The sequence below is a fragment of the Boleophthalmus pectinirostris genome, unplaced genomic scaffold, assembly GCF_026225935.1.
Source record: "Boleophthalmus pectinirostris isolate CB_2022bp ecotype Guang Dong unplaced genomic scaffold, ASM2622593v1 HiC_scaffold_244, whole genome shotgun sequence".
In the NCBI taxonomy this organism is placed as follows: Eukaryota; Metazoa; Chordata; class Actinopteri; order Gobiiformes; family Gobiidae; genus Boleophthalmus; species Boleophthalmus pectinirostris.
Window position 1 is genome coordinate 1 of NW_026571228.1, and position 24,751 is coordinate 24,751.

At 40.1% G+C, this 24,751-nt stretch overlaps 5 protein-coding genes across 5 annotated transcripts; 1 reads left to right on the forward strand and 4 right to left on the reverse strand.

Moving 5' to 3' along the window:
* Positions 1-102: 102 nt before the first annotated feature.
* On the reverse strand, positions 103-3,015 carry LOC110172592 (uncharacterized; the record flags this gene model as incomplete). Its single annotated transcript, XM_055159707.1, has 7 exons — positions 2,809-3,015; positions 1,726-2,057; positions 1,534-1,644; positions 1,337-1,459; positions 670-1,006; positions 515-574; positions 103-416 (listed from the first exon to the last, which is right to left on the reverse strand). Coding segments are annotated over exons 2-7 (1,275 nt in total), but the record flags the coding sequence as incomplete, so codon positions are not given.
* Positions 3,016-3,559: 544 nt separating this feature from the next.
* LOC129410819 (uncharacterized) lies at positions 3,560-4,966 on the reverse strand. The gene is made up of 5 exons (XM_055159708.1): positions 4,652-4,966; positions 4,454-4,528; positions 4,023-4,328; positions 3,739-3,861; positions 3,560-3,671 (listed from the first exon to the last, which is right to left on the reverse strand). Exons 1-5 carry the CDS (start codon positions 4,709-4,711, stop codon positions 3,627-3,629), a joined length of 609 nt encoding a protein of 202 aa, XP_055015683.1. The 5' UTR covers positions 4,712-4,966; the 3' UTR covers positions 3,560-3,626.
* A 702-nt stretch (positions 4,967-5,668) lies between these two features.
* LOC110172617 (heme oxygenase-like) lies at positions 5,669-8,458 on the forward strand. The gene is made up of 6 exons (XM_020938514.2): positions 5,669-5,795; positions 5,872-5,927; positions 6,025-6,136; positions 6,722-6,937; positions 7,696-7,968; positions 8,057-8,458. Exons 2-6 carry the CDS (start codon positions 5,878-5,880, stop codon positions 8,240-8,242), a joined length of 837 nt encoding a protein of 278 aa, XP_020794173.2. The 5' UTR covers positions 5,669-5,795; positions 5,872-5,877; the 3' UTR covers positions 8,243-8,458.
* A 1,262-nt stretch (positions 8,459-9,720) lies between these two features.
* rnf11a (ring finger protein 11a) lies at positions 9,721-11,576 on the reverse strand. The gene is made up of 3 exons (XM_020938550.2): positions 11,178-11,576; positions 10,756-10,922; positions 9,721-10,666 (listed from the first exon to the last, which is right to left on the reverse strand). Exons 1-3 carry the CDS (start codon positions 11,274-11,276, stop codon positions 10,495-10,497), a joined length of 438 nt encoding a protein of 145 aa, XP_020794209.1. The 5' UTR covers positions 11,277-11,576; the 3' UTR covers positions 9,721-10,494.
* A 364-nt stretch (positions 11,577-11,940) lies between these two features.
* On the reverse strand, positions 11,941-23,155 carry nfixa (nuclear factor I/Xa). Its single transcript, XM_055159709.1, has 5 exons — positions 22,950-23,155; positions 20,881-21,050; positions 20,168-20,315; positions 18,493-18,581; positions 11,941-15,823 (listed from the first exon to the last, which is right to left on the reverse strand). The coding sequence occupies exons 1-5, from the start codon at positions 22,996-22,998 to the stop codon at positions 15,809-15,811; spliced, it is 471 nt and encodes a 156-aa protein (XP_055015684.1). The 5' UTR covers positions 22,999-23,155; the 3' UTR covers positions 11,941-15,808.
* Positions 23,156-24,751: the final 1,596 nt, after the last annotated feature.

Sequence of the window (24,751 nt, forward strand, 5' to 3'; positions counted from 1 at the left end):
TACTTCTATGGAAGTAATTATATTTTACACATCCTTTTCCAATATAAATATTTACAGAGACAATATGTTATTTAACTGCCATACAAGTCTAAAATAACAAACCTTTCTCCCACAGACTTCTGCCCTCTTCTTCTCACAGTCCTGTGTAACCAAGTCTGATCTGAAGGCCTCATAGCCCAGTATACAGTTCCCCACACCACTCTTTCCTGCTCCGGAGCGTCCCACCAGCACCAGGCGCAGCTCTGCAGACTGTGAGGCAGACGGGGAGGCAGATCTAGCGTACGCTGGAGCCATGGCAGAAGCAAATGCAAAAGCAGTGGGAGAAGCAGGGGGCGAGGAGAAGGCAGGTGAGTGTGGTGAAGTGGTGGGGGACACTTCAGGAGAGCTTTCTTCAAAGCTGTTTATTCTATGGTGAACTGAAAATAGTATAATTTATATAAGTAATATAAGTATAATAAAGTATTTAATTAATAAGAAGTGCAACAAAAACTGAATAAAAAAAACTGAAACATACAAGTGCTGGTCATCTTTGGCGTAGCTATGCTTTCAGACATTTTTGAGAGAATAGTACCCTCTATAGGTAAAGGAGCAAAATGACAGTTATGAGATTTAGAGTTACCTTCAATCAAAATTTACTGTCTAAAGTAGCATTAACACAATTACTGTTACCTGAATTTAGTCTGAAACTGGGAGTCCTTGACAGCTGCTGCTCAGTTTGTTGTTCTGGTACTGGAGTGGAGTAAGGTCCATTGGACACTTGTCTGCTTTCAGCTCTGCCCTCAATAGTGTCCTGCCCCCTGCTGGCCCATTCCGTCACTGAGCTGACAGTGTTCTTGGTTTCTGTGGTGTTACCGAACTCTACGCTCATACTCTGTCTCTGAGCTTCTCTTTGAGCTCTGTAGTTTTCCATCAGCTCACGTTTTCTTTCTTGTATTCTTCTCTCAAGCTCACGTTCCTCTTCTGTCTTTACGGTGTGTATGCCGTTTCTCTGTACGATGGTATCCACCTAATGAGAGCAGGGTTTAAAACACTTTTCTGTTAATGAACATAAAAACAGTGTACTTGAAATTGATAATATCTACATAACTAGAGTTTCATCACACATTTGCAGATGTTATTTTTTACATGTAAACCAGTTCTCCATCAGTGGCTGCATGGGCGTAACAGTGCAAAACAGGGAGGTGGTGAGAAAAACTCTTAACTAAACTTGCACCGATAATCTATGGGTATATACTCTTTCTGTGAACTTAAGCTCCTCAGTGTGAGAAACCTGTTTTAAAAAGCTTGTTCTGATAATAAGTTAAGCAATGTGCAGTATTTATTTATTTTTTTTTACCTTATCCAGAAGTTTTGTGACTTGCTGCCTGTCTTGTCTGTTACGGTTATTGATCACATGACATCTGCCATTACATCGTTCAAGTATCTGTGACAGAGCTGGGGGCTCCTTCTTGAGGTATTCCTAGAGAAAAAACAAAACAAAATTGTTCGCACAACCTGTTGTTGTGTTAAATGTAAAAATCATTTCTGCAATACCTCCAGTGATCTTCCAATCAGGTAGTCCCCACATGTGAACAAGACTAGAGTGTGATCCAAAACATCTTCCCCAAACAGCCGCTCAAGTTCTGCAGGTACCAAAGTTTCCATCTGACAGAACAGAAAGTGAAAGCCATGATAATTACATACAATTATTACATTATTGTTATTATTAAAACTCCAATGACCAACCTCTGTGAACTGAAAAACAGGGATGAGCAGGAGAATAGCATGTGGTCCTGGTGTCAGCGCCATCATGGCTTTTGCTGTCTCTTTCCGGATGCTCTCGTCCATTTGCCCACCGCTCCAGTACCACCTCGGGGCCTCCACCACAGTCACTCTCCTGCCCTCTACAAAGCCCTGCCGCTGGACCAAGCCCCTGGACATGCTATGGGACAGGGCAGCCTTTTCGTTCAGAATGGTGTCCGCTGAACAAGTCTTTCCACAGCCGATGTTCCCCAGAAGAAAAAGCCTGAGCTCATGGGACGAGTCGCCATTGCTTCCACTATAGTGACCACTCATAACTGAAGACACAAAGAGGTACTTATTAAGAAATGAAGAGTATTTACCTTGAAAGCTTTCATCGCCTGAGTTGAATAAATTCAGCTATAACAATATTTGTTCACCTGACTGATACAAGATACAACACACCTCACCAGTCCTGTTCAGCGACATTGTTTAGAATGGAGCAATATGAAAAACACTTCATTAACAAACGTGCATATACTAGTAGTAATATAATGAACTCTAGAACAAAAAATATATATACTGTGAGATGTTTATAAATTTACATTCATAATTAGGGATGCACCGATAAGATACTTGTATCAAATATCAGCTTCCAAGATACCGGTTCATTTGATATCCCATTTTGATTTATAAATTGGTGTAATAAGATGATTTACTGCCCAATGTTGCCCCAAAACATCTTATAATATTGAACTTGTATTTTTACAAAGCTGCTCAATAGTTATAACACATTTGGGTCTTTGGGTCATTTTGTGCTTAAAGGAAACACTTTTTTCAGTCTCTGTGTTGGTATCGGTTGATATGGAATGACTTAATGACAAAGAGTTGATATTGTAACTGAACAACCTGAATCTGTGTATCCCTGTTTATAATGCAATGTCAATTTTTAGAATGACAAGAGGTACAGCACATAGCCCAAAAAACATTAAACATTTCAAACCTTTTGTAGTACATGATCTCCATTGTCTAAAATCTCCTATTAAAATAAATACACCATTGTAAGTAGGCAAAACATACTATACTCACTGGTGGGTGTTCAGTCTGGTTACCGGGCAGCGTAGAACTTTTCTTCTTCACAACAATCATAAGTGAGCTCCCAGGTAACAACTAGCTCTGATACGTAGTGAAAGGAGAGTACCAGTCTCACCACTCCCAGTGGACAGACTCCAGCCTTCACTTTTTTCATGTACAACTGGTTTCTGGTGTGCGCCGGATAAAGAACATTCCCAGAAGGGGTGGAGTAAGGTGTATCCCAAGGCACCGGTGAATCATTTTTCACATCACATCCACACCCTTTCATGTGTCAGAACCGTCAAAACATAAGTGACTGTCTGCGGTGTTTAGACAAAAATGTAGTCCATTTAAGAGTACAATTACTGATATTACTCAAGTTCAAGTCATGATTATGCATAGTGAAACTTCTCTAGGAACGTCAGTTTTCAATTTCACTCATCGCTATCCACCCATTAAATTAGATCCGGTATGTGTTTTATTAAAGAAGCACCAATATTATGCCCTCTGGTTTTCAATAGTGGAATTTGTTTAGAGTTGTAATTGTTTTTCTATTTTTCTGCAGTGCACCTTAAATAATCAAATTTACCTAGCTTGCCAATAGCAATCTAAGTAAATAAAAAAAATTTACTAGATGGCCTAGAGGTGACACCAATTTTATTAGATACATTCAATTCTTTTTCAAATAATGCAAAATGAAAAATGACAAAAAAAATAATAATTATATATATATATATATATATATATATATATATATATGACATAACATCTGTGCTTATTAATTAGAGCAGCCCAAACACAATGATGCCACATGATGCCATTCTTACTTTTACTCACAGCCCTGGCATCAGGTAGGACACATTTTCCAGAGTAGAGTCCTTAAAAACATTTTGTATAAGGGGCTTGCCAAGTGTGTGTGTTTAAATGAGCGGTTGTGTTACTTACCACAATGTGATCCACACAGCCCTGCAGCTCTGGGACCTGAGAGCTGAGGGACACCAGAGGAGCAAAGGTGCACAGCAGAGAGTCCAACAGGACAGACAAACTGGTAGACACGCATACATGTTTCTGCAAACAAAGCAAGTCACTAAAGGCAAACTGCAGTCATATTTAGTGTTTAAACTGTTAGGCAAGCATGTGATACATAAGAACAACACTGAAGTGTCTTATTCAAACATTGGTATTCATGTTGACAGAGACAGTTCTGTTTTTAAAAGGAAAACACTCACATCTGTTTCTTGTAGGTAATGTCCAATAAGTAACAGTGACTCTCCGAGCAGGTGCAGGTGAGCAGCAGCAGTGACAGGGTCATGGGCAGAGGCTCTTGGTGAAGTGGAGCTCACAGTGTCCTGGGCTGATGTCACAGGTCTGTAGGCACACTGTGCAACACTGACTTCTACTAGAGCAGGAAGAGGCTCATGAGGGCAAATATAAAGAGCAGACTGAGGACTGTCCGGCTCAGGGGATGACCAAACGAAACCTGCACGTGTCATAGAGCAGTCTGTCATTGTGCATTCCAACAAGGGGACATCCCTCTATAATAGAGATAAACAAAGGCAAAACAAGCATTGCTCTTGGGCTACTCTTATCCAAAGCCACTGTTCAACATGAATAGCTTATAGACAACGATTTGACTTCTTTTTTTTTTTTTTTTTTTTACCTCTTTAGCTTCAGTCTTCCCAAGAGGGGAGGCTAGATCTATCACAAGGTCAGACTCCGCATCAGTTTCTGAAAACTTTTAATTATCACAGAATAAAAATACAACAAAAAATACTTGTAAACCATTTCTTTTACAGGTCATAGGCTACATATTTTACGTTAGCTTTTTGCAGTATTACTTAGCGCTGCGGTGGCCTACCTCCCCGGGAGCGAGGCCTTCCTCAGCTGACTCCAGACTGATAAGCTTCTTCATCTTCATTCTCTTTAGGCCCGAGGCTGCAGTGCTCTGTGAATAATCATGTGACCATTCAATTAAGCCCGTGAACAAAAACCGTGGGTACAAGTGAACTCGTTTAGCACGTATTCTGCGCTTGATTAATTATTAAACATGTCGCAGGTGTTTTGCCTGAGTTGGCTGTTTTTATCTGTTTCGAGCCTGAGCTCAGCGGATACATATTCCGGTTCACCGTGTACTTGTGTAGTTTATAGGCCTAGATATGTTCTCAGTGTTTTAACAAAGCTCAGTAGCACAGCCTTTTGTTTGTTTAGCCTGTAGTCTGCAGGTGGTGGGGGTCGTGCAGTATGCAGTCGTGCCGTAGGCCCAATAGCCTTTTTCCATGCTTATGCAATGAATACTATTTTAACAAAGTTTTTTTCTTGCATAGTATTTTAAGCTAACACATAGGCTATTGGTGGAATTAATTAACATTTAGCCTAGGTCCATTATTGCATTAAAGTGTTTGTTGTTCTGGGGACATTGCGTCCTGTATTAACCTTTATCTATCGGCTATTTACAAAATGCTCAGGGTGTAATACTCGACAAAAATGTTCCTCTGACTTTAATAAGCCTATTGTAGGTCAAATTGGACAATATCCAGTAGATATTTATAGCAATAAATCTTGGATTGTCCATATGATCTTGTTTTTGATTAATCATGCTTTAGACATTTCCCCTTTTGAACCACTAGAGAAAGTCCATAGTCATGTTAAGTCTGAACTCCTCCTCTCTGGTCTCTGTTTCTCTGCAGAGTCACGCTAAGCACAGGCCGCTCCTCCCTTTGGTTTCCCACACCAAAACTTCCTAACTCATGTTAACTCCAAGTCCGTCCCACTTAGTCCCCAAACCTGCTGTCTCATGTTAACGCTCCAGAAGCTGATTCATGCTTAGCTGAGGCTTGTGGCACTGATTTCCTGTTTTCAATCTCAGGCGGGGAGGAGACTGGGGAGGACCATATAAAGCAAAGGCTCGAGTGCGCACAAAGCACAACTTGTACGGGACACTGACACAGAGCAGCTGAGCACACAAAAGAGAGGACAACAAAGGGAAGACTGCATTGAAACTGGTGAGGATTTGTTTTTTAAATGTATTTTAAGAGATGGATATTTTTCATACCCAATAAAATGTATTGTTATTTACAGGGAACAATGGAGCCTGATAAGAAGTTTCACACATCACCAGAGCCAACAACAGAGAGGTCAGACTCAACTTCTTGTGACATTTATATATGCTATTCAGATTGTACAAAATCATGCATGCAAATCTGACCATACTGTTATTTTCTTTCCTACCAGGGATCTGTCTGAACAAATAAAGTCAGCTACCAGGGACAGTCATGTGCGAGCAGAAAACACTGAGCTGATGCTGAGCTTCCAGAGGGGGCAGGTCACCCTACCACAGTACAAGGTAAAGCCATGTATTCATATTGTGTGGTTGTGGCTTAGAGGTTAAAGTGTTTGCTCACTAACTCAAAAGGTTGGCTGAATGCTGTTGTTGTGTCTTTGGGCAAGACACTTCACCTACCTTGCCTGTGGTGTGTGTGAATGTTGATTGTTATGGGGGCTGTTGGTGCAGATCAGTGGTGGAAGTAAAAGTACAGATACTGGAGCAAAAAATACTCAAAGTATTAATATAAAATAACATGTTTAAAAATGTACCTAAAAATAAAAGTATTTCATGCAGTTTTTGGTATCTAATAAAACTCAAAATGTAGCAAAGAATTCAAAGAGAAATCTGCTCTTAAATGCAGTGAAGTGAAAGTAAAAGGTATCCTCTTTAAAATGTACTTAAGTGAAAACTGTAGACAATTGTATTTTACTACTTCTGTTTTGTTACGTTCCACCACTAGTGCAGATAAGCAATCTTGCACCTGTCAGTCTACCCCAGTAGTTTTCTAACACCAGATGAGAAGTGCATGAATAAAGAAATGTAAAGAATAGATATTTTGAACAGTCTTTTTGACAGGTTGTTATCACTGATTTGTCTGTACAGCTTCTGCTATGCTCCCTGCACGAAATCTACTCTGCACTGGAGGAAGAGATGGACAGGAACAGTGAACATCCCGGCGTTGCTCCTATCTACTTCCCTCATGAACTGGCCCGGCTGGAGTCCATTGAGAAGGACCTGGCGTACTTCTATGGACCTGAGTGGAGAGAGAAAATAGCTGTCCCAGCTTCCACTAAAAGATACAGCCACAGACTCAGACAGGTAAAAGACTGTCCAAACAAAAATTAAAAGTGCATTGTGTAACTTTTCTGATGGAGGGTCTGTCAAACGTTTTTCTCCTTGGAGATGTTATTGCTTTGTCTGGAATGTTTTACAGTATGGTATTAAGCCTTTCTATCTTCACGGAAACCAAACTAGACCAAGTTACAGGTTAGATCTGTGGAAAGACAACCCCGTTTAGTCAGAATTCCTGTTTTTCAAGTTGTAAAACTACCTGTAATTGAATAAATATAAGGGAGAGCTGTTTAATGTCATACTGAGGAACATTCCAGCATTCAGTGTAGGGATGTAGGAATGTGCAAAAATATCAAAATATCGATGTATCGTTTAAAGTGATAATGCAGTATCATTATGCTGTATTGATATATTGCAATTTTTGTTGCTTGTTTGGAGAAAGGAAACTCATTTATGCAACACATCTGACATTTTCACTGTTTCGATGACTAAAATGTTTGTGTTTCAAATTCATTTTGCACACGATTTTTTGTATAACAGCCTTGATTTAGCCTTTATTTTTATTGAACCATATCGAATCGATTTGAAATATATCAATATGAAATGTATGCAGTGCACTATGAAAGTGCACTGCATCAAGATATGTATTGTGGCATATGTATCATATCGGCAACTTCTTAAAGATATCCAGCCCTAGCAACCACCAAACAAAAGGCTACATAATGCACATTTTAAAAATTAAAAATATTTCACTGAAGTAACATAAATTTTCCTCATTTTAATAGATTGGTAAAGAAAACCCAGAGTTATTAGTTGCCCATGCCTACACGCGTTACCTTGGCGACCTGTCTGGCGGGCAGGTGCTTGGTCGGATTGCACAGAAGTCAATGGGACTCAAAGGTTCTGAAGGCCTCTCTTTCTTTGCCTTCCCCGGCGTGTCCAGCCCTAACCTGTTCAAACAGCTGTACCGTGGACGCATGAACAGCATTGAGCTCACGGAAGAGGAGAGGAAGAGCGTGCTGGAGGAGGCAGTCACAGCTTTTGAGTTAAACATCCAGGTATACATTTACCTAAATCACCTCAACGTTACTTATAAATGTACTATGGCGCTCATGACCTTACTTGTATGTCCATTCTGTTGTGCAGGTCTTTGATGGTTTGCAGGCCATGTTAAGCCAACCCCAAGACAAGCAGCAGATTTCAGAGTCCACACAAGTGAACAACAACACCCAAACACAGCAGTCCTTGATCAATGTTTTCCCACTTTTACGAATGTGTGTGGGATTCTTTTTGGCGGTGGTCACAGTCACTATGGGAGTATATGTCTTTTAGATTTGTATCAATAGTAATACATTCTAACTCACCCATATGAGATACACGTGTAGATATTTTTGACAAAACTGTAAAATATGATATGATGTACATTGTTTTCCTAATTTTTATAATCTGTTGTGAGCGTGTATAATGGGTGACTGACTGAAAACTATGTGCAATAAGTTCCTTGTGCAATATGATGTAAATATCTTATTAAAATGTTTTTTTTTCATACTCTTTGCATTATACATGGCACATCTTTGCATATTTACTCAACAGATAAAATGCCTATGAATGAAAACCCCCAAATTACCCAAAATTTAAGACTTTTTTTTAAAGACCACTTAAATGAAAATTAAGACCAACATCACATTTTGCAGGCGAAAAATACCAGATCCAACCAACTACTGTACTATAGAATCTAAGAGTGTGATTTCATGTTGTTTTTTTCCTCCCTCCATTTAACATTGCACTGCAGCCCGTTTGAGTATACAAAAAAATAGGCTAATGAAATTTAAGATCTTTCTGAAAAAAATAAGACTTGGACAACATAATTTATGGCTTTTTAGGCCTTAATTTAGGAACATGAAATTTAAGACCTTTTAAAGACCCCTTGGCTACCCTGAGCATATTGTATGTAGGATTAAAATATTTCATATAATGTAATAAAGAATTAAATTTTTATCATTCTATTCTTCAGATGTAAAGAATGTTCTGTTAAAATCAAACACTGATGTTACACATACCAATTGCAATGTTGATTTATTCATAATTTATAAACATGTTAATTATGTAAAATTCTGTTCTAGTTCTCAAGACTGCAAAATGAAGACCTTTCTTTGGTTTATTAGTTCCCTCCAAAAAGGCTCTCAAATGGTGACTGCTTAATGTCATCTCAGGTTGCTTGCTGTTCGGAGTTACAGATATGACATTGAAAGACTGAAATATAAAAACAATAAACCTGCTGGTCCATAACTTCCAACAAGGAGACCCCAGCAATGATGTGGGGCAATATGCCCATGATCTGCAGAGCTCCTCCTCATCGCCCCCTTCTGGCCAACTACAAAAACTTGTGTTAAACACATGATGGACCGGATTCAACCAAGAGCCATAAAGCAGTTTTTCATTTATATGATTAAAGTATACTCTTTATTTTTGTATCTTGAAGCTCTGATTAAAATTCCAGTTCCAGTCACCTAAAGAAAAACTTAAGTACTGGTATTTGCAAAGCTTTCTTGCAGTCATGTTTTCATGAGAGCAATATTACTCCTTTTTCCTGACTGCACAATAAATCAGCCACACTTGTAATATAATTTTACATCTACTTTAATTGTGGTTTAAATTCGAAATTAAAACTAAGGATTTGTTTTGTTTTTAAGGGAACAGTGCTGTCTCCACCTAGTGGACATAGAAGTGAACTGCGCACCAGCAATGATTGTACTTCACAAGAACTGGCTAAAAAGGCACCACCGCTCAGTAACACAGAAGCATTGGCAAAATATTCAAAAATATTTATTTACATTCAATGATCCTACCATAACACTAGTGCAAATTGTTACTGTATGTTACTGTGTTTGAGCACAGTGTGGTAGACATACGACCTGTTTAAAGAGGTCATAAAGCAGTTACTCTTGACTGTAATGTCAGAATAGAACACAGCATTATGATTATTATTACCACACTGTTATTAGAGGATTACACAAACCCAAATTACAGAACAAGAAAACCTTAGAGATGTCTAAACAAATACACAGTTGCATTTCAGGCAAGTGTCTTCATCATTCACTCGGGTCTGTTGTGCCTACGTTTATGATTAATAGTAATTACAGCCATATTTATTGAAAAAAAATCATGACCGATCCCTACAAGGCATTTTTTGCCATATTGCCCAGCCCTATGTTACTTCATGCTTGCCCCGGTAACAAGGTTTTCCAGTAATCTTCAACAACTATTTTAGACTTTCCTATTGCACAATGCATCAAGCTACATAAAGGACACACTTTCACTAAACCATAATACATAGAATATAATAAAAAATACTTTGATTACATTGCATTGTTAACCTTCTACCTAAAAAATCGAATAATCATCTTTATGCATCATATGGCACACTGCCCAATCATAAAAGGCGAAAAGGTTTAATTTCCCATTTCAAGGGAGACTGTGCTGTTGTTGAAAACGCATTCTTCTTTACCTGGGTTACACTTGGTAGAACAGCTAAGACAGCGAAGGTGCTTTGTAATAAAATGCAGTCAGGTGTGAGGTGTTACTTAGTTGGCTTCATAAGAGGACAACAGAGCAGCATCCACTGGCTCCATGCAGGAGGGGCAGGTGAAGGAGCGCATCAGCCAAGGGTCAATGCAATCCACATGGTAAATGTGTAAGCAGGGCAAGAATCGAACAGGATCGCCATATTCAAAATCCATCATACAGATCACACACCTGGGGAATAACAAAATACATTATAAACTTTGATACTGACACAAGCCAACAGCAGCTTGGACAAAACCATTTTGAGATATGTGCCATACTCTTTCACTTTCTTGTCAGAAGGGTCAGAACCAGGGTCAAAGATGCCTTTAGGCAGGTGGTGGATGAGCCCGATGCGCTGGGCGATGCGGATCTGCTCCTCTTCAGTGAGCTGGCTCGCCAGACGGCTCTCACCTGGTGTAGGATGATACACTGGCTGTGGACGCTCCTAGAGGAAACAAAAACAGTTTAGGGTTCTTGTTTACACACGAGAGTAGCAGTTTTCATGAAGAATAACCCAGAGTATGGCATAAAAGTTCATAGAAAATGATCTAAAGTATGGTTTTAACTTTCTATTTCCAAGGAATCATGCAGGTGCCAGATCAAGAAAGTTCCACACTGTTGCTTTAATGAATTCAAATTGTCAGTGGATCAAAGTCTGGTCCGTGATAAACTTCGCTCCCTCCGTGACTGACACACACACCTGGTATGGCGGCGGAGGCTCCCCGGGCAGACTGCCCCCCTCAGACTCGTTCAGCAGAGATACGTCGTCTGCTCCTTGAGAAAAAAGACAGTTCCCCATTGAAGTGCCACCACCATGAGAGTCCCAGTGACCACAGACAGAAAAAATAGCGTCAAAAAGTCGAACAGCTACCGCGAAAACGCTAACGCTTGTTTTTTAGCTAACTGTTAGCCCATTTCGCGACCGTCATTTCAGATCGACAAAACAATAAATATAAACGACTATACAGTGATAAAGCACGCCACAATGTAGTCCAAAAAGGGCCAGGAAATGACAGGTTTGTAATCACAAAAGCACGACTAGTTTGTGAGTGTCGCTGAACATAACCGTGCACTGTTTACTAAATGTAGACCGGATGTGTCGTCAGAGGTGAGCCCTGTTCAGCTTTTTTTTCTGATCAGCTGCTTTTAACACTTTTGTTTGTGACACCAGATAAATATCGACTACAACATTTTGAATTAACATTTGAGGCTTAAAAAATAATAATAATAAAAATTAAAATAAATAAATAAAACAATAACGAGGCCTTCATTTAGGCCTATCTAACCTGCAAGAATCCTAAGGCATCTGATTAAAATGAAACAAAGTAAAGACTAAAACAATAGCTGTATTTACTAAGTGCACTGCTAGTTTTGTTATAGTAAAGACAATAATTTGATTTAACAGATCCCAGTTTTCTTTCCAGTCGCATTGGTTAGTAACAATAAAACACAACACACTGCAATACAGTCAAGAACATCCTTTTATTCAATCAGGTGCTGCTCTTTTCAAACTGTGTTTTTCTTCTTATGGAAAAGAAACTGTAATTAACACATGCATTTCACCTAGAGCTCTGGGGGTGTTCTCACACAAAAAAGTGCACTGAGGGCATGGATAGGAGGTGCAGAGGAGGGAGTCAGGGGCCACAGGAGCTGCTTTTCACTAATTGCCAAATACTTTCAAAATAAAACAAAATAAACAACAAAAAGACATGAAGCAGTCCAACTTGAGCCAAAAAGGGAGGGAAGAATGGAGGGACTTCCCTGTATTCTCACTAGTTAAGAGAAATCAGGTTTAGCTTTATGTTTTGAAAACGGCTAATACTGCTCACCAACCATTTGAAATAATACTTTTCTAGGCGACATTCATTCATTAGCATGTGGGATATGTCCGAGAAGTGCAGACCCTTCCTTTGACCTCATGTTAGATGCATACGGTTATAAGGTGCTTAGACTATAGCTTAAATTTACAGTCCTAGGCTTCCTAAAAGGGAGCCTCAATGACAACATACCCTGATAATATGCAAAGAAATCTAAACAAAAAAAAAAAAAAGAAACAAATGGGGGAATAAAACTAAGCAAATATAAATACAAGAAATTTAAAAGCGCAATGTCTATGAACTAGTCAAAGCAGCCTCCCAGTTTATTCAGCACACACAACTCCAAAACCCCCCTGAATCCCGGCCTGCGGCTCTTCTCCCACTCGGACACCCCCAAAAGCCTGTCAGTGTAATTTGTTCACTTACATTAGCTGTTGAATGGAGAAGCTGAAGAGATGGGTATGGTAATACAATGTGAAGCATATAGACAAGAATAACATGTGAGCTAACTGCATTCTGCTCAGACAAAGGTTTTGTCGGCAATATTTTTATCCCCTCCTCAACAGCAGAGAGGGTGGAATAGATGGACAGTGAAGGATAGTGTGTGTGTGTTTATGTGCGAGAAAGATGCTGAGCAACAGACACACAGTTACAGACTACTCCAGTGTCTACAGAAAAACAGACAATGGAGACAGAGGGCAAGAAAAGGAGCTGAACAAGAAAGTTTTTTTTACTTCAAACATTTTTCCCATTATTTATCAATAAAAAGTAAAGAACTAATTCACACCATTTCCTTTTGTACTATATATATATACTGTATATATATACGGCTTTAAAAAGGAAGAGAGGCTAATGGGGTAAAATGAAAGTGTTTTTTTACAAGCCATAAGGGAAAAGTTGCCCTCCGTTGCTTAAATGGTGCAGATTTTTTTCCTCATTGCAGCACTTGGGGACAACCTGCTACCTCGAGCCATTTTGAGAAGGGCAATCTGGATTACAAAATGGAGTCTGTGAACAAAAGGCACTTTTAAGGGACAACCTTTAACTGCTGGGAATCTATACACTACAGCACGAGCACTAAGAGTCATTTACAGAGAGGGAGTGGAACAGGGGAGAGGCTCACTTGCAGTCTGCTTCATCAATGGTCAGATTTTTAGTTTTTGCAACACACAGCATGCATGTCTCTTCACAATTTACTAAGCAAGTCCTGAAAACTGTATACCACCTCTAAAGGGACGAAATGCCAGATGCATGTTGGAAGTCTTAAACTGCTGGTCACTTTCAGGCAGTGTAGGGGTCAATATAAAAGGGACTAGGTTAAATTATTCTAAAGGTTGAACCAAAATGCCTTTTGTGTCACAACCTTAAAGAATAGGAACCTCTCCCCCACTCGTACAACAGAAGAGTACACATAGAGAGGAGTAATGCTGTTTCCTAAATTGTCTGTTTTGTTCAATACCTTTCATTTACAATAGTTCTGAAAGTACTTAATTGTGTCTAAGCACCAGGTTTATCTGATAAAATACAATTCTCTGTAGAAGTTGTGTAGATTTGTGTCCTTCAGCCCTCCCACATTTTTATAAACAAATGATTACACATAAAACATTAAAAAAGACAAAGAAATAAAAACATACCCCAAGTTACAAAGATTTTTTCATGGCCCTCTAGTTTAGAGTCCTGGAGCTTATGGACTTGAAACAAATACATTTTTTTTCTCTTTTCATTTAGCTTTCTTAAAAACCTCTAACAGACAAACACAATGATCTACCCAATGCATTGCACATGGCTCAATCAACACATTTTCAATAATAATACTTTCCAAAAAGACATTTTTCTTCAAACCTACAAGGGGAATTCTGACGATTTGTCTCAGGATTAGGATGCTGCACTACGGAGGGTAATGGCAGTGATTTTTGATCATGTTGGTAACAGTTATGTGGCATTTTTGAGTCAGGAAAAGTCGATGTTCAGAAAGTAACTGGACTGCCAACAGGTGTAAGATGTAAACAGGGGCATACTTCATGAATGTAAATGAATATTATGGTTTGATTGCTTTTCCAATTGTCTTTATAAGAATAGTTTAAGAGAGAAACAATTTTTATTCTTGTTTAAACAGAGGCACTTCATAAATTCTCATCTGATTTTTTTTTTGTACGAACATTTGACTCTCAACCATGTCCCTGCAAAACAATCTACAACCGGCAGTCCAGTTATTTTCCAGAGGTTTAAATCTGTTTCATGTTGACAGAAAACCAATATAAATTTTAAAGTTTCATTTACATGTAACTAAAATACAATTCCTTGTAAAAATGAAAAACCATTAACAAAGGCAGTTTTGAGAACCAAATATAATTAATTTGCAATTGTAATTGTAATGTGTAATGTGGGTATGGTTTGTAAACCAATTCATTACTGGGTTCCTGGGTGGTAGATAGTATTGTAGATGTAGACTGATGTAATGTAAATTATATTAATGAGAGGCTGTTTGGTGAGCTGTCAGAAATGAGAAACAAGAGAAATATATTTTACTGACTGAGTGCATGAGTGAATCTTGCCTGTACCTTGAGCAAACTATAACTAATAATGAGCATGCAAGCAAGAGACTGAACACCAGGCCAAATGCAGCCGGCCCCCACTCACAGAAAATCAAAAGAAAAAAGAATTCAAACTATATAAAGCTGTAGTTGGTATTTTATCTATACTGTATGTGAAAGCAAATCCCAGAGAACTGCACAGCCACAGTCCTGAGGCCCAGTCCAAACCACCTCCTCACTCTCTCATCTGACCTTAATGTGCAATACATTTCATCCCTAATTCAACATAATAGTGCATAGGTGAGGGGACGAAAGAGCATGTGTAGAGTTAGTGTTATGATTGATGCGTGTTCAATCTCCCACAATGGCCTCATGGCTATCACCCTTGTATTTTTGACAGGTAAACAACGACTAGCCCCATAGTGCATATAAGTCACACCATTTTATGATGTCACTGTAATTGGCCAAATATGAACTGAAAGAGGCAGAGGGCTGAGCAGGCAATCTGTGGCTGTGCAGATGTTGTGCAGCAGGTGGATGTTAAAATAGACAGGATAATGACAAATTTGACCATTTCCAGGTGTTCTATATTTAGATCTCTCAGCCAATGCATGGAGTTTCATTCTGGATACAACATATGAAAAATACAAATGATAAAAAATGCATATTGGTCATTGTTAATTTGCCCTACTTGGTTTTGATACTTAGTGTTTGAAAGACAGTTCCTCATCTTCCTCTTCCTTCGTCTTGTGTAATGAGACCTGTACACTCAGTTAGATGCTTCCGACATAAAGGGGATGAGTGCAGATAAGGGCATCCTCTTGGGGGTGGTGGGTTCTTCAGGTTGTGCAGATGTATTTTCAATATTGATGGAGAGGAAAAATACTTTAGTGTTTACAGTCTGTTTTTAGCTGTGATTTTTGTTATCCCAATTTTCTTGAAATATTTTCTATATAAGCTGTGTTTTCAGTGATGCCTTGTCAGAGGAACCAGGACTGTGGAAGAAAAACAAAACAAAAAACATCAGAATTTGTAACATAAATTGAAATCTCCACTAGATGGCCACATACACCATGTTTTAAAGTCTCAAAGTTGCTAACTCAGGTTTACCCCCTACAGTCTGATTTACTGCCACATAAGTTGTTATTTCAAAAACACGCATAGAAAGCAGCTGTTTGTGATGATGCAGCTTTCTAAACGTAGACTGTAACTCCTCTGTCATGCTCTACCAGTTTGTATGTAAGGTGATCGTTCTAATATGTCTGTGCTGTGAGTCCAAGTGGGCTCAGGCTACACTGTGGAGCCATTGAGAGCGGCTACTCCCGGGATCTCGTTTCTCAGTGATAAGAGGCAGAGAGGAGTCGCTGGCAACGGCCCAGAGGGTTTTTGGCTGCTGCACGCTGACATTCCACAGGCCACGGCTGAGGGAATGCAGCACATCACCACTTTTAACAGTCCCACGCTCAAGTAGATCCTCCTTCTTACCCATAATTCCTCTTTCAGATAACTGCTCCTCCTCCTGGTTTGACTTTTCTTAACCCAGCTCTCTTTTCTATCCCCTATCTTACTCTTGACTCTTTCAATATAATCCTTGGCAGGGGAAAGTGACCCCCCCACTCCAGACACACGCACACACACGCATGCACACACACGCACACACAAACACACACACACACACACACACACACACACACACACACACACACGCACACACACACACACACACACACACACACACACACACACACACACACACACACACACACACACACACACACACACACATGCACACACACATCCGCTTCAAGTCCAAGTTCAACTGCCTCTGACATCATGTCTGGTTGCTGTGGGCAACCAGACAGCCTGGACGTGACTGTGGAGGGCAGCAAGCTTAGACCAATTCCCTCTTTTCTCTCTCTTTCCATCTAGTCCGCCATACTTCTGACAGAGGAACTCAACTGTCTTCCTAGGTTTGCCTGCAGAGACAACATCTCACCAGCAGAGGGATCCTCAGTCCAGCTTTTGCACGTTTCTGCTCTTCCTCACTCTCTCTCTCTTTCTCTCTGGGCTAGTTGGCTGGCCAGCCCCTAGGCAGACTGGCAAGGCCCTCGTCTAAACCCTCCATATGCCAAGGAATAGCAGGATAAGGAGAGACCTTGGTGACTCACTGTGGCTTCTACTGACCTACTAGGCTCTGTTCATACACATGCATGCTACACATTCACCCGAAAATAGTCCAACTCAATGTTTTAATTATTAGCAGTTTCCTTTTGAGATATTTGACAGAGAGAGCGAGAGAGAGAGAGTGTGTGTGTGTTTGCTTTGCTTTTATGGATTGTGTTTGGAAGTCTTTAGTGCCAGGGATACATCTGTGGTGAGTGGTACAGGTGGGAGCTCAAAAATACTAGATGGAGAAGTGGGACTAATGCCTGAGAGAGGCAGTGAAGAGTGGAGGGGGCTGCACTGAGGAGGAATGCAGATTGTTTCCATGTGTGGGGAGGACAGGGGAGCTGAGTTGGCTTCAGGCAGGTGCGGTTAGCCCCTAATGAGAAAAGTTGTGTTGGTGATGGAGAAGGCCCAAGATATTGCAGTCCAGTGGTAACGCGCAGTCAAAGCTGTAACCACAATGTAGTGAACCGCTGGCTTCACAGAGACACACTGTGGGGCCGAGCAGATAAATCAGGGCTGCAGCTAAAACAAACTGGTAACACTAACATTCATTCTGGGCAACTGCTGAAGAACAGACACTGTAAACCAATACTGAAACTAACAGCCACAATACACTGGCAACACCACTACAGAGGAGACATGAATAAAACACATTTGAATGTCTTGATTACTATTATATTATATTATTTATCATTATATATTATATTATTACATATTATTATTACAATAATTATTTGCATTTTTAGCTGCCAATTTCAAGTTACAGTAGCATGGAGTGGAGTTATTTTACTAACATATACACATTCATACATACTTTTTACTATTATTTTTACTGTTATTTTAAACAAGATTGCTTTTTGGATTGTTTAGATCAAATTAAAATATTAAAACAATAATATTTAACACCTTCTTCAAGTCACTTAATAAGTAAATAACATTTATTATTACTGAAGTTACACATTTCGAGCTTGATTCACTGTAGTGTTGTCACTGTATCACAACATGCTTGTCCCTTCAAACAGGCAGTGTGTATGTACATGAATGTGTTGTGCAGTGGCAGATGAAAAATTGGGAATAAAAGACAAAAAAAATGGCAGGCGGGTCAGATGGATGGTGGGTGCTACTTAAAGGTGCACTGCGTAACATTTCTAGTGGAAAGTCTGTCACCTGATGTCTCCATGGAGATGTTACTGCTTTGTCTAGGAATTTCCAGAGTATAGATTAAAACTATCTATCACAAGGGAGACAAGCAGTTTACAGCACTATGCTATATTACAGTTCAGATCTGTGGAGAGTCGCCACTATTCACAGGAGGAATTTTTGAGCAATAGAAACACTTGTAATGATTAAATGCTACATGGTGGATATGTTTAATGTCATACCATGGAACATTCCAGGCAAAGCAATAACATCTCCATGGAGACAATTAGGTAGCAGACCCTCCACCAGAAAAGTTGCGCAGTGCACCTTTAAATGTGGGTGCTTGGCGGGGTACCTGAGTCTGCTGGGGGATATTCAGAAAGTTGTCCCGTGTTCCGATGCCGACAAACCGGTTGGGAGCTGTGGAGCCTGGCGTGGAGTATGCTATAAACAAAGAGAGAAGTGTGTACATGCTTTTACACACACGGATACACACTGAGCTCCGAGATGAGCCTGGAATTCTACTTTGACTTGGCTTAATATTAGATCAAGTCCGTCAAAGTTGAGGCACTGAAGGCCCATTGATAATATGCTCAAGATTAGGAGCAGATTTGGAGGAGTATTGATTTTGCATTACTGTATACTACATAGTAATTCTTATGTGAGGGGGTCATGGTACTCATCTCAAAAGAGGAACATTTAGTGATGCCACAGGATCAAATTTAGGGCAGTTGTGCTATCTGGACTCCAACATGGCGGCTGAGAATTGTAATGTATGGTGAATGGTATGTATGAAAAGAACAAAATCAAACAAACAAAATTGATGAGTTGTCATTGAAATACATACAAGTGTCTGTATATAAATGTCTGTGTGCTTGAAATAAAAATAAAAATAAAAATAAAAAACAACATGATTTATAAAGAAGAGTGGTGGTAACAGCCATAGCCACGAAGAAAAATGGTAAGAAGCATATACTTAAAAATATCATCAAATAGCTTTATAGCAAGTGACATGTTAATCTGGTCTTGTTGGAAGGGGGAGAGGTGGAAAGCTTGACAGAACAGGAAGAGCAGAAAAAGTCAAAACCAAAAAGGAGAAGGTGACCCAGCCGCTCCATCCACTGCCCCATGGCGGTGTGCCTCTCCCCATGTCCGACTCTGGCACTGCACCTGTCTGGAACCAAAAACTCACCACTCCTCAGAACACCCCCTCTCTCACTTCCACACTATATTCATATTTTTGATTTTTGATCAGCTTAAACTATGCCATATTTGACTTGCATAAATGTAGTAAATGCAGTAAATATGTTTTTTGTTGTTAATATTTAATTGTTATGCGACCTGTGTGATAGTGACAAGGGAATTTGATAAAGTGGAGCAAGATTTTTTTGGAGTCCACGCCAACTGCCCTAATTTTGTTCCTTGGAAAAGAAAAAAACAAAAAAACAAAACAAATATAGACAAGAAACAAAGAGGAGATGAGACTACATACATCATATAGATTTGAAAATAGGAGATAGACTATACAGTCATAAACAGACATGCAAAGTCTGTTATAGAAGAATTTGGTGCTAAAGAGGCAACATGCTCAGGCCCTGCTGTGCTCCACTCAAACGATAATGCAAAAAGCTATTAGGAAACCCAACACCAGAGAAAATGACAAAATGAAAAGTGGTAATAAAGAGGTGGGTTTGGCTGGTAGAGATGTTTTGATATAGAGGAGGAAGGAGGAAAGAATGACAGGAGGAGACAGAGAGAGAATGAATGTGGATCTCTGGTTTGGCATAGGCGTGGTTTCTGCCTTGACTTAATGTACGTTCTTGTAGGTCTACACTAGGTGATAACAGTAAATAAATTCACTTTAAAATGTCTAAAATGAACATATTTATGGGTAGTGTGTATTATTTTGCGGACAATTCTTCTAGTACTAGCTAAAGATCCTACCCAGGATTGAGAGAAGCACCTCTAAAGTCTATAGGAAGCCTGGGGCAATCACAGGGGTTTGTGGAGGGGGAGTGGGGGTGACTTACACGGAGATGCGGGTGAGCTGAGTCCACCATCAGTGTGCGTGCTGAGACTTTTAGAGTCGGGCATGGGGAGGGGCACAGGGCGCGCCACAGGGGGCGGCGGGGGCAGCAGGAAGGAGCCCGGCATTTTGCTCTGGCCTCCTCCATTAGGCTGCAGATGGATCATACAGACAGGGTGAACATGGCACCCCCAAGATCATATACAGAGAGGAACCAACACAGAGTCACATGCAAGAGCAGTAAATATGTCCATATGTACAAACATACAGAAGTAGTAGCCAAGCTTACAAAACATTATTAAACAGCATACTATTTCAAAACATAGAGGGGAAAGGGAAAGATGATGGGATTTTGTTGCGCAGTGTCCCAAAATAACTTGTGGGTATGGAAAGTGAACAAGGAAGAAGAGGATGAAAATCATCTGAGGTTTCAGTATAGGTTTACAGTGGTCTTGCAGCTGTCATCTAAATGAATGTGTCCATGATAATTTGTCAACACTAAATAAATAAAATAGTTGAGAATGCAACATCATCTACAATGGCAGCTCTTTATAACCCTTTTCTAGAGATGACTAAAATTCAAATAACCAATAATCAGTGCTTCAAACAGAAACATCAGCAAATTACATTATGTTAAGCTTTTGCATTCACAATGATACACAGTTTTGAAATACATTTGTAGAGATTCAGTGGTGTATAATAATGATTGGAGCTTACCTGCGCGCCAGGCTGTCCTGGGCTGTCGGTGCACACAAACTGCACAAACTCCTTAAGTGGGTCCTGGTGGTGGTGGTAGCGTATGGTAGGGTGGGTGAAGTACGGGCTGGACTGCTGGATTATGGAGGAGGAGGGGAAGTGCAGAGCAGAGGCTGAGGCACGGGGACTTCCTGATTGGACCAGGCAAGAAACAGAAAGAATGAGGATTCAGTCCAATACCATTAGCACTTCTGTTAACATTAGATCCACACTATATAGGCTACAATAATATTTTACACTGTTCTATTCTGTCCAAAAGATTTACATAGTTGTTGCTACTTGTCAGTGTCACACACAAAACACACACACACACACATACAGACATTTGTATGTGTTTCTGATTAATGATGTCCTAATAAAATTCACAGTTTGCCAGTTAGATGGTGTGCAGGACTTTTCTCTGTTTAGTGATGTAAGCTCAGTGTTCACTCCCAGCAGACCACAGAACACCTCCCCGAGACAGTGAAAGACTTTGGCAAATCTCTGTGGCCTGGGTAATATGGCACACCAAGCATAAAAAGCTACGCTGCTAGGTGAGGAGAGCCTAGCATACAAGCATCTGTGTGCATGTCCGTCACTAACTTCTCAAGTGAATACTGAATGGTCAAACTTTTCTTGTTTTCTTGTTGTTTTTTTTTCTTTCACGTGACTCAGATAGTCACTGAGACAATATGAATGTAATGATTCTTGAGTGTTTTGTCCTATGTCCATGTGAATGTGCTGTTGTCTTTGTGTGTGCACAAACACCACAATGGTGCCCTCTTCAGACAAGAAGAATCAGACAACAGTCAGTTTGGCAGCTCTCCATACTGATCCACGGCCAACAGCAGACCATAAAACACTCTGAAACGTTCAACTCCAAAGGCCAGAGAAACCAGGAGTCACAGCCTGGTGGAGATATGGTTTACCTCCTCATGTCTACCTCCATCTTTCTTTTAGCTTCCTTCCATCATCCTTCAGAATCTTACTGACTCAATGAATGACTTTACATTTGAATGGCAACTTCACAAACAACTCCACAAAAGAGTAAAGGTAAACATGCGCACACCTACATAGTCTAAAAAGAATCTCATTTGCTTTAATACCCCTACAACTCAAAATGAACACTTAAATGTAATGCAATATTTTGTTTTAATTAACGTTTAATTTAATTTAACTTGCTTGGAGATCTTGAGTGTATGAGGTAGACTTCCACAAATAAAAAAAGTGGTGAGATGAGGCACAAATCTGGCCTGAGCATTATGTTGACAGTGGATAGGTTGGGAGGTTAAATTCAATAAATTTGGACACTGAGGGTTATCCATCTGAATGACCTTTCTGTACGGTCTGGTTTGGCTCCTGACCAAATTATCCCGTTGAGAGACAAATGGAATTAGAGGGAGACGGGCAAAGAGAGAGGGCACTTTATGGCTTTGAAAAGTGAGATCAGCCCTGGGGGACACATTGGCAAACTTAACATGTCTGAGACTCTGGGAATACCCCAACTGCAGATTGTGAGACGGCGATGAGTATCCTATTGAGGCAACTAAGTCTTTGGATGACAGCATATGAAAATATATATTAAGAGCTGTACTGAGTTTGACCATCTTTAGTTTCAATATTGGTTTAAATGTAAGACGTGGACTCCAGACGTGAAGCTAAAATGTGTTTTCAAGACAATACAACAAAAAGCATGAAATTGAATCAGTCACAAAGACATGATGCAGCAATGATATCATGCAATGACAATATTAACACTAACAGGCACAAAGATGGATGGAAAAAGCTGAAAGAGAGAGAGAGAAAACGTTGCCAAGCCATGATGATACTGAACACTGAACAGGTGAAGCTCTTCAGGTGTCCTCAGCGGAGTTCCAAAACCACTGTTTTCAGTTCACTTGGTAGAAAAACATTTTAAGGCAATGCTTTGTCGTATTTCTTTGTAAAAGGATCAATTTGAGATCATGTTTGACACTCCCTTTTCTTCTCTCTCTTTTTCAAAGACTCTCCATAGAGGCTTGGGGTCATCGTGCGTCCGGGCAGGGTCTCACCTGGTCTCACTCCTGCCAGCACAGGCAGCGGGTGGTGTGTGAACGCCATGCGGGGGGACCTCGTCTGGGAAGCCAGGGCGTTGAAATCAAACTTCCCCGGCTTCTTAAGTGAACCGGGCGAGGACAATCCTGGCGAAAAAAATGGGATCAACAAAAAAGTGGAGGGAGAGGGAGGAAAAGAGAGAGGTGGTTTTAATTAACAAATTGTTTAAAAAATTAAATTTAATCAAGGGGACAAACATGATTTTTGATTGGACTTGTCTGGAGAGGTTGGTGGCAGTACTCTTTTAATAGTTGTTGGTCATTAACTACTATTAACGTAGACAATACCAAAACTGTAAATAAACTCATATGTACTGCTCAATTTGCTGTATTCTAGCCTGACTACAATCCCCTTCCTGTGCCACAGTATGTTTTGAATCTCATCTCAGTTTCTCTCTCTCTTTCAGGTGCCAACTCTGGGCCCTCTGTGTACAAGCACGGCCACCACACAGCCACAGTCAGCTACTTGTGGTCTGGTTTCAGCAAAAGGCTGTCGGGCTGGCTGCACAAGAAGAAGGCTTCATTCACAAATAGCACACTTTGTACAGTATGGACACGGCAGCTGCTGAGTGCGAAAGACAAGCAGACGGACAGAGAGAGGAGACAGAGGGAGAGAGGGAACGAGAGAGGCGAGAACAACGTGGGAGACATGAAAATATGCGAGCAGGCGAGGGAGCAAAGCAGAACCTGTGAAAAATGCAGCAGCGTCTTGTTTTTCGATGCGTTGCTTTGACGACTTGTATGAAATTGGGATGTCATAAGATGTTAAATATGGTTATTATCTCTCACTCTCACACGCTTGATGTCGGAGCACACTCAAAGCACAGCCGCACATTTAATCACAAAAACAAAGCGCTCACAACATGGCAACATTTCACTAATAAAACAATTGACTTTTTTCCCTTCACTGAGTTTGTCTTTAATCTTCCTACAAAGTGAGTGATTTGATAATGTTTTCCGTGGAAACTTTTTTAGACCGTTGTTTCGTACTCTATTTCTGGTCCCCCCTCCACATCAAACAAGGCATTAAATACGATTGGTACTCCGTTCTCCAGCTGGAGATGTGTGAAAGTCTATGGGAGTGTGTGGGCGTGTAAAAGCTTCCTTCTCTGTGTGAAAGAGTTAAGTCTCTAGCAGGTGGGAGTGAATATGTGTGAACCATTTATGTCTTTAGCAGACATATATTCCATTTTCCCCCCGACTGTAGCGAGAGTCTGGGGGCGTATTGTACTGTCAGACAGATTCCAAGCATGAAGACAACCCCAATCCCACTTGTGACACCAAGAGTTAGCGCTGATCGCTGACATCGTCACACCAGGCGCTAACAGGGAAAGAGACTGGTGTGCAGTGACTTTAAATGAGGATAGAGCTGGAGGGAAATGCTCACTTAAGGGTCAGGACAAGGATTAGCTGTTATTTACATAATTATCATTTGTCAAGATATGCAAAATATTGTTAGTGGTTTTCCTTCTGCAATTTTTTGTTTGACACCAATATTAAAGGTGCACTGTGTAACTTTACTGGTGGAGGGTCCATGGAGATAATACTGTTTTGCCCTGATTATTCCATAGTTATGGAAATAAATTTGGTATTCACAATGGAGACAGGTTAATAGTCAAATCTATGGAGAAGCAAGCCTACACACGGTAAGAATGAATGTTTTGAATGTTATTTTTTCCCTATAAAACACCAATAATTAACAAATGCAATGAAGATATGTTTTATGCCATACTGTGTAACATTACAGGCAAAGAAATAAC

What these genes read in the sequence shown, in the direction of transcription:
- LOC129410819 (XM_055159708.1), bottom strand. Translation starts at nt 4,711, where the DNA reads ATGAAGATGAAGAAGCTTATCAGTCTGGAGTCAGCTGAGGAAGGCCTC. An exon ending in ATTACCTACAAGAAACAGAT is followed by an intron (nt 3,862 to 4,022) that starts GTGAGTGTTTTC and finishes CTTTGTTTGCAG; the next exon opens with AAACATGTATGCGTGTCTAC. An exon ending in GCTGTGTGGATCACATTGTG is followed by an intron (nt 3,672 to 3,738) that starts GTAAGTAACACA and finishes AATGTTTTTAAG; the next exon opens with GACTCTACTCTGGAAAATGT.
- LOC110172617 (XM_020938514.2), top strand. Translation starts at nt 5,878, where the DNA reads ATGGAGCCTGATAAGAAGTTTCACACATCACCAGAGCCAACAACAGAG. An exon ending in CCAGAGCCAACAACAGAGAG is followed by an intron (nt 5,928 to 6,024) that starts GTCAGACTCAAC and finishes CTTTCCTACCAG; the next exon opens with GGATCTGTCTGAACAAATAA. An exon ending in ACAGCCACAGACTCAGACAG is followed by an intron (nt 6,938 to 7,695) that starts GTAAAAGACTGT and finishes TCATTTTAATAG; the next exon opens with ATTGGTAAAGAAAACCCAGA.
- rnf11a (XM_020938550.2), bottom strand. Translation starts at nt 11,276, where the DNA reads ATGGGGAACTGTCTTTTTTCTCAAGGAGCAGACGACGTATCTCTGCTG. An exon ending in AGCCTCCGCCGCCATACCAG is followed by an intron (nt 10,923 to 11,177) that starts GTGTGTGTGTCA and finishes TGTTTCCTCTAG; the next exon opens with GAGCGTCCACAGCCAGTGTA. An exon ending in TCTGACAAGAAAGTGAAAGA is followed by an intron (nt 10,667 to 10,755) that starts GTATGGCACATA and finishes GTTATTCCCCAG; the next exon opens with GTGTGTGATCTGTATGATGG.
- nfixa (XM_055159709.1), bottom strand. Translation starts at nt 22,998, where the DNA reads ATGGCGTTCACACACCACCCGCTGCCTGTGCTGGCAGGAGTGAGACCA. An exon ending in GCTGGCAGGAGTGAGACCAG is followed by an intron (nt 21,051 to 22,949) that starts GTGAGACCCTGC and finishes TGGTCCAATCAG; the next exon opens with GAAGTCCCCGTGCCTCAGCC. An exon ending in CAGCTCACCCGCATCTCCGT is followed by an intron (nt 18,582 to 20,167) that starts GTAAGTCACCCC and finishes CTTTGTTTATAG; the next exon opens with CATACTCCACGCCAGGCTCC.